This window comes from Rattus rattus, chromosome 10 (genome assembly GCF_011064425.1).
Source record: "Rattus rattus isolate New Zealand chromosome 10, Rrattus_CSIRO_v1, whole genome shotgun sequence".
Taxonomy (NCBI): domain Eukaryota; kingdom Metazoa; phylum Chordata; class Mammalia; order Rodentia; family Muridae; genus Rattus; species Rattus rattus.
Genome location: NC_046163.1, coordinates 935,033 through 943,673, shown reverse-complemented (window position 1 = coordinate 943,673; position 8,641 = coordinate 935,033). Strand labels below are relative to the sequence as shown.

Genomic DNA, 8,641 nt, shown 5'->3' with positions numbered 1-8,641 from the left:
TCCTGTTGGCTCCTAAGGACAGATCTCTCCCCTGAATATGGAAGCAAGTTACCTCCATCCTCTGAGCGTAAGCACAGCGTTCCCAGTGTCCTCAGATGCTCTCCATGTCTCTCTGGCTGCTTCCATTCTCTAACCTAGCTTCCATCCCTGCTCTCTCCCAGGCCTCCTTGCAATGACTCCACTTCTCATTAGGAGCAGGGGCCTGAGTGGAGAGTAGAACAAAGCCAAAGGAAGTGAGGTGAACTGAACATCCAACACCCAGGCTTCCTTTTTCTAGAGAGAGGGTCTTGCTATGTAGCTGGGCTCAAACTCCTGATCCTCCTGCCTCAGCTTCCCGAGTGCTGGGATTAAAGATGCACACTACTTGTACAACTTGAAGAGTTCAGAAAATCATTTTGTAAGCAGACAAGCGGGAGACATGAACAACGGGCTGACCCTTAAGACGTCCTCTAGCTTCGCAGGGACAGGGTCATGGTACCAAGGCAGCAGTGACAAGTTTCCAAACAGCTGAGGGTGGGAGCTCAGTTTCAGCTTTTACACCATCAGGGCGGGAGGAGAAATCACCAAAGGATAGAAAAGGAGCAAGAGAGTCCAAGGCTGCCTGGGCCTTGTGGAGAGGGAGAAATGAGGTTAAGACTAGTCAGCGATGTTCCTAGGTCACTGATAGGAAAGTAAAAACAAGTCAGTTCCTGAGGTGAGTAAAAGACTCAGCAGCAGAGCCACAGCCACCCTGGACTATGAGCACACAGCCCCAGAGGCAGCCCAGGCAGATCCCACATCCGCCCTTGCTCTTGGCACCCACATAGGATCCCAGAGTGGCCACCACAAGACTCACCTAAATCAAAGAACACTGGGTCAGTGTAAAGGCTATGGGTCAAAGCCTTACATATCTGGACCAAAACCAATGTGGACAAAGCAGCAGAAAGTTGGGCGTCACAGCTGAGCTTGGTGTACCCCACAAAGCTTTCTCCAGATTGCTTGAAATGGTCACAATCATGCTTCAGTTAAAACTGCCATAAAACTTGGGGTAGAGGTGCGGGGGCAACGGGGCATGGAGAGTGCAGAGACAATGTACAGTGCAGAGGAGGTGCCCTTCTCCAGCACATTCAGGTCTTTCAGCCAGAGGGCCAGAGCTGGAAACGGAGGGAGGGCAGCAAACGCCGTCTCCCCCCAGACCTGACCTCGTCTATTTGGACAGTTTGCTGATGACTCGGATGAGGGCACCATTTTCATCTTTCAGCCTCTGATTGTCAGATTTCAGTTCTGTCAACACCTGTGGAGACAGAGGGAAAGGTGTGTCAGAGCCCAGCATAATGGCTGCCTTGACCCTCCCAGGGCCTCCTGGCAGCCACGTGATCAGCTGTCACTACCCTTCTGCTCAGGGGTAAAACCCCTGGATCTTCCTATTTACTGGGTCAGAAATGTAAGCCTTCAGGGGAGACACAGCTGCTCATCTTCTGGGCCAGCTTCACCGGCTACAGTGTGTGGCTCTCTTCTGCCGAGCCAGGAACTATCTGCAGTTGTCCCTAGAGAATCTGGGGAGACTGCCAGAGCAGCTGGGGGGCACAGAGGGGAGGAGTTCGGCAAGGAGCCAGAGAGACGGTGACCTTTAAGAGTTAAAAGTTCTGCTTCCCACCCGAGAACAACATATCCAGATGACGGAGGTCATCCTGCTGTCTTTGGCAACCAGAATCCATCCAGGTTCTTACTGGTCACACTATACACGCCTATTCTCAACATTAACACCCAGAGAACTCACAGCTACGGTCAGGACCCGGGGCCTTCACCAGCACTTTAGTGGATGGTGCTGTAATTCTGGCGGACAGAGGCTTCTGGAAGAGGGGTGGAGTGGAGACTCCATCTGTCAGTTTTTCCATCTTGGAACACAACACACATTGTGTCTCAACTCAAAGAACACAGGAAAATCGAGTTCCAGCTTGGACACCCAAGGCTTTAATACATGATCAGGCACTTTGACAGATGTTTTGTATATCTGAAAAATCTTACTGAACTACAGTTCATGTATGGGCCTTCCAGGGATTAGAAGGTAATTTTCACAACGAAGGCTCCAGAAATCTGTGTCCTCCCTGTTATGCAGATGCCCTTTCTTTACTGATCAGTCATTTCAACCCTCAGAACCCACACAGTAAGAAAGGCCTTCAGAAAAGGGTGGCCGGGCTCAGGAATCACAAGGCCCATGTAGTTTTAGCTCTTGGCACTGCTGTTAAACTTATATTCCTGAAGGAATATAATCTTTGTCTTCCAAACCTCACAAGGACAATGCAGGTTATGTCATACATCGTGTGTGTGTGTGTGTGTGTGTGTGTGTACACGTATCTCCACACCCATGTCAGGGGACAGAGAGCAACGTCTACAGTGTGGGGAGTCTGACAGTCTCTCTGGCTCCTTGGGAACCGGTGCTGCAGCTGTTCTTATCTCTGAAAGTGAGGACATATGTTTGCCTCTCGTCTACGGCAGTTACTAGTAATGTACCGACGATGACATTATGCCCATCTGTGCCCAAGTCCGTAGGCCGTCTCTTCATTACAGGTGGGGATAGAAAACAAACACCAGAGCACTCGTAGCCCAGAGACAAACTCAGAAGTGGTCACTGTCAAGACCCTCTCATTGAGGTCACCTAATACCACTGGAAAACACAGGTATATATATTATTATTCATAACAGTACAGAATCACAGTTATGAAGTAGCAATGAAAATGGTATGGTTGGGGGTCACCGTAACATGAGGTATTAAAGGTCACAGCACTAGGAAGGTTGAGAATGGCTGCTAAGGCACAGTAAGTGCCGTGTTCCCTCAGATGGGCCTTGAAGAGGCTGGCATCTTCGACGGGCCCCCTGGACCCCTGGGAGAGCAGGCAAGTCATCTGCAGTCAGCAGTAAGACTGTATCTAAGAGCACAACGGAGAGCTTGCCTTTGACCCTGTCCTCCCTGACAGAGCAGCGCCCGTCAGAATGGGGTGCTCAGAAACTCAGTCAGCGAGCTCTGCCCAGGCTGCCACCTTCCATCTCTGCTCTAATGCTCCATGTCTGGGGGCTTGCGTGCCTGGGTGGGACGTCTTAATTAAAAAAAAAAAAAAGGTTCTTTTATGTGTATGGCTGTTTTGCCTGCATGCGTGTCTGTGTCTGGTGCATGTGGAGGCCAGAAGAAGGCATTAGATTCTCTGGAACAGGAGTTACAGATGGTTAGTTGTGAGACCACGTGGGTGCTGGGAATTGAACTTGGATCCTCTGGAAAAACAGCCAGTGCTCTTAACCAGCCCCTGAAAACCCTATTTCTAGTAGGATCGCCCAGGTATGAAGAAGCTGTGGGTTGTGTTCCCTGCTTATCAGAATTGAGCTGCTTTAAAAAGGAGGTACAAGTTGTTGAGTGTTGGTGACTTTCTTTTCCTCATTAAGAACTCAATTCCTTGGGGGTTGGGGAAGAGGGACAAGACAGCTTCATAGCTGCAACGTCTAACATCTTAAGAAAACGTAAAAAAGTGCCAGTAGCGTGCAGAAGACCAAGAAAGAGCACAGACTCCAGGCTCAGAGGGGGAGGGAGAGTGCTGTCTGACATTAAGCTGACGTCAGGGTTAAGTAAGAACATGTGTGAAGAACTGAGCATGCGTGAGGTTTTACAGGGTGCACCTTAACTCTCTAACTTCAGTTTCGCCACTCCTAGTCGGTTTGATGTTCAGATACTTCAGATATACAAGATCAAGTGCACATCTTCTTACATATTACTTCTTATAGCCCATGACGATGACTGTGTTCAAGCAGGGGGTGGGGCCAGGGGTCCTAGAGCTTTAGGATGTGCCAGGGCAAGGCAGGCTGTGGGTGGGAAGCACAGTGAGCCTTCCCCGTGGGAGGGGTCTTCCCTTTCTGGAAGGCAGAGCTGCCTAGCACTAAGGCAGGGGACGACCCAAGAGGGGTGACGGTGGGTTAAACTCTCTTGACCATATCGCCTGGAGTCAGCCGGCAGGCTTTTTGTGTTGAGGCCTGCACAGTGAGAACCTTAGACTAGACCACAGGCCACACAGGCTTGCTGTGACCACTTTGTCCCCTGAGTGTGGCCTAACACATACTGATAACCAGACACTTAAGTTTTGATTTGCTTTCAATAAATCTTAGTTTCTGGACATTAAAATTTGAATTCCGTGGGGATTTTATTTGTCAAATACAATTCTTTTGACATCTTTTCTAACTACTGGCTGGCTGTGAGCCACCGTTTGCTTTCCCTGTTACAGGTCATGTACCAGGGAGAGACTTTATAGTGACAGTCTTTGTAGACTATGCTGGCTTCACACTTCCAGAGATCTGCCCGCCTGCCTCCCAAGTGCTGGGGTTAAAGGCATGTGCCACCATGCCTGGCTGAAACTGGCCTGTGAAGCCAGGGTAGTGAGGAAGTACAGTTCTGTCTGACTCCTGTGCTGTAGTTGCTTGACAGATTGTTCCTACATTGTTTAGACTATGTGCTTAACAAATGATTAAGGTTGTACAAAATATGCAGAGTGCAGACTCCGGAGACTAACAGTGTTTTAGCTTCTATTCAACTGTTTACTCTCCAAGGGACCTTGAGTTTGGTTCTGATCTGTAACCTATGCTTTAAACCTATGTTTAAGCACTGGTGCTGAGGAATCCATGAGAAAACAAAGCACTCAGCCTATGCTTCAATAAATGCTAGGATGACATCTAATTTTGCCGCATGTCCTACACTGTCTTGCAACAAATAGGGAGACCAAAAATAACTGGGCCATCTTGGCGGGGGGGGGGGTCTCTTATTTCACTCCAAGTCAAAATCTCCCATGCATGCCAAGACTGAACCAAGGGTTCAAGGGTGAGGACTAGGAGCATGCCCACCACACAGCTACATGTTAGCACCCTTTCGGGATGGTTGAGGCTGAGACACAGAGTTTAGACCTAACGCTGGCTGCTCACTGCCTGGCACGGCAACACATCCCTTTCCATTTTCTTTCTACCCGTGACAGCACCCATGAGAGGACATTAGCTCAGCCTATGGTAATCTGGGTGTGTCAGTACTAGTGGGTATTAGTTGCCGGCTACTGACCCCCAAAGGCAAATGTAAATCGGCAGAAAAAAGGACAGGCCCTAGCAAGACTAATTAGATTGTTACTGAAAATCAAAAACTCATTTGGGGCAGTGTGGTCCCATCACACTATCTTCCAACGGGAAAACAATCTGCTTGAGAGTCTGAGGAAGGTTCTAGTTTGCCAAACTTTTTTTTTTTTTTTTGCGGGGTGGTTTCAGCTGAAAACAAACCCTACTCTCACTCCACTGCCTGTCACTTCCTTTGCAAGTCAGACTCATTAGGAGGGGCCCACTTAGACCCCTGCATTCTGTCACAAGGCCCCCACACACAGGGCAGGGAGGGAGGCATCTCTCCAGCCAGAAGACTTGGGAGGGGAATGAGACGAATGTTTCAGGAGGAGGACAAAAAAGCAAAGACTTAGAAGGAGGTAAAGAATTCGGATCTAGCTCTGCCCCAGTGGTGGAATGGAGGCTGTTTTGCTGGTAACAGAGGTAGGCTTGGGAGGCGGGGCCTTAGGCCTAGTTCTTTCCATCAGGAGTGCTGTCTGTCACTTAGATTAAGTTCCATCTGGTATTCAAAGGGCTGTGATACTCAACCATGGTCACATACACATCGTAGGGGACTGATGCCCAGGTCTCAATCAATCCAAACCATAGAGCACTTGGAATGGGTCCACACATGGTACATGGTAACAGCCCCGGAAGGATCTAACGTTCAGGCACATTGGAGAGCTCCTGTTCTTGGTTACTTTAGTCCCTAATTGGTACACATACATTTGGGTTGCTGTTGGCTGAGAAAGTGCTCTGTCCACTTGACAAAGACCCCACCAGTGAAATAAATATGTGTCCATGGATGCACACAGGTAAATATACACAGTTGTGTATCTATGTGCAGCTGAGTCTCTAGGGAAGAGAAGGTGATAATGGCAACTCTAACAGTGACCCCTGCTTGCCCACCACCACCCTGAACTGGTTCTTATGTCCATCCCATCGTACAGACTCCATCTCCAGAACCAGTTTTACAGATACCTGGACGTGGAGGCTCTCATGGAAAGGATGGGTACTGGGCTTCTGGGACCAACAAGAAGAGTAAACCTGCCTGGAGTAGCAGAGGAGGGAAGTGAGGTGGACAGGAAGGGCAAGAGCTAGAGCTCCTGGGTGTCCGAGGACTCGATGGACTTGGAGAGTCTGGCCACCACTCGGGTCAGGGCCCTGTTCTCAGCCTGCAGTTGCTCGTTCATCTGCTTCAAGGTTTGAATCTGTTTTAGCTGGTGAAGGTTCTGCAGAGAGTGAGACACGAAGACAGACAAGACAGACAAGACGGACAGAGGGGGAAAGTAGGACAAAGAAACGACGTGACTTTCTGTTCCTGTTTTAGTGTGCATGCAAAGAGGGAGATGGGAAAGGTAGGCGTAATGAGCGCGAGCTGAGTCAGGAGGAGGAGGAGGAAGAGGACGAGGAGGAAGAAGAGGAGGAGGAGGAGGAGGAGGAGGAGGAGGAGGAGGAGGAGGAAATGCACTAGAAGAGGAAGAGCTGTCTGTGGTCTGTGGATGAGTCCTGAGCATGCTGGGATTAGCTACATGAGCATCAAACCCCTTAAGTGGATCACTTGAGAATGAGAGGCCAACAAATGGCTTGGACCTTCTGACAAATTCACATGCAGAGCCACAGCCTGGGGACTCTCCTTCATTGTCACTGGGACTGGGCTGAAGATTTGGGAGGGGATTCCTAAATCAAACATCACCCTTCTCTCTTCATCTTGTCCTCACACTTGACCCCTATTTGTTTTCTTGCTTAATTAAAAAACACAACCAGAGGGGTGTTTTCTTTAAGCACTTCCTGCATAGAGCATGCATTAGTAAGAAGGCTGATGTGACACCTGCCAGCTCTTTGGGTGGACCTGCAACTTGTTTTGCAGGAAGCATAGTCAACTTTCCCAGTTCTCCCTAAAGCACACAGAGCTCATCCAGGTCCTGCAACTGTCAAACGGCCTCTGACCTACTATACATGAGTATATATATCACGAAGTTCACAGCTAACTTGTGCTCTCTGCCCTAGGTCATGTCGAGGCTTGGAACTACATAAATGTGTTTAAACAGATTATAGTCTGGGAATTATAAATGCACAAAAGCAGAGACCTCGTAAGTGCCAGGTGATGATGGAACTGGCTAGGTCACTGTGGTCTAACCTTGCCCGTGCCTCAGTGTTGCAAAGGAATAGATAACCAACACAGTCAGTCTTCCTAATATTTCACGTGTGACTCACAGACTTCAATAAAGGGATCACAGCACAGGCTGCCAACTCTGCCACGTGCCTTCCTAAGGACCCTCTGCACTGACCTTGAATCTAAGACTATCAGCCCTCTTGGAAGAGGGAAATGACTTTGTTATGCAAGGTCTGGGTCATAGTGGTGACAGAAAGGTTCCAGGTATCAGAGCAGACTCTCGTACTACATACACAGTGAGCGAGGACAGAAGCGAGAGATTAGTGGGGTGATGGTCTGGGAGTGAACCAGCAAGGAAATGAAAGTAGCAGGAGAGAAACAGTAAAAAGGAAAACAAATGGAGACACACTGCTGAAGAGTTCTTTGCCCAGAGAGGAAGAATGACTACCCCAGAAAAGGAATGGCCCCCAGGCACCTCTGGCAACTCTAAGTATCTTGACCACAGAGGGGACAGGTAAGGGAGACCAGAACCGCCATGGAGGGCTTTAAAGACATGAGTAGAAACACGGAAACCCCTGGTAATGCCGTTCATTGGTGCTGACCTCTGATCAAAGCTTGGAATACACACAGTCATTACAGGGAGTGGCCATTGTCTCTGAGGGGTTTCATAGCAATCCACTATAAAAGTGGCCTAGTCTGCCATGTGGACACAGGCAGCTCTAGGTGGAAGAATCTGGAAGCTATCTGCGTGGAGGGTGGTAGGGAACATCTGGTGGAGTGTTCTGCAGGAAGCAGTCATGAACACAAGCATGGCAGAGACTTGATGAGGACAAGGAGGAAGAGGAAGAGGAGGAGGAGGAGGGCAGAGCATGGAGCCCAGGGTGGGGCACAGGGCAAGCTGGCTAGCATACTTCCAGAGTAAGCAAAGTGGAGTCCAGAAGCACCTTACAGGGGGATGGCTGCTGGGCCCTTCTCATGCAAGGGCCTGAGATAGGGAGGGTAGGGTCTAGCAAGAAGCTGAAGCTTAGTGGAGGATGCATCAGTACAAAGTCGTTGGATGTGGACACCCAAGACAAGGGCAGAGCAGCTCAGCTCAACTGACATGCACCCCTGTCAGATCTGTCATATAGCTCTACTCCGATCTGGTGGAGTAGAGTTTCTCCTAGGGAGAGGCACACTTACCTTTGTGGGTAGACATCATGACCATCTCTCAACCACAGAGCCCTCCATACGCCTGGGAGGGCCCTTCTCATGGACCTTTGTGTTTTGTTGGTATCGGGGAAAATAGGCAGTGATGTCACTTTTGGACTTGAGTGACCACTGAGCTTTCAAGCAAGCACAGGAAGTCACCCCTACACATAGCGCCCTATTAATGGCTCCAGGAAACACTGGACTGCATAATCTGAATGTGCACAAACAGAACGGGTC

At 49.4% G+C, this 8,641-nt stretch overlaps 1 protein-coding gene across 3 annotated transcripts in view; it reads right to left on the bottom strand.

Annotated features, from left to right (window-relative positions):
* Positions 1-376: 376 nt before the first annotated feature.
* The window catches only part of Ppp1r12b (protein phosphatase 1 regulatory subunit 12B), a 191,695-nt gene continuing 183,430 nt past the window's right edge, over positions 377-8,641 (bottom strand). For all 3 annotated transcript variants that reach the window (XM_032915242.1, XM_032915243.1, XM_032915244.1), the window contains one exon: positions 377-1,273. In XM_032915242.1, coding sequence (XP_032771133.1) covers positions 1,187-1,273 — 87 coding nt within the window. In that variant the 3' untranslated portion in view covers positions 377-1,186. The remainder of the gene's footprint in view (positions 1,274-8,641) is intronic.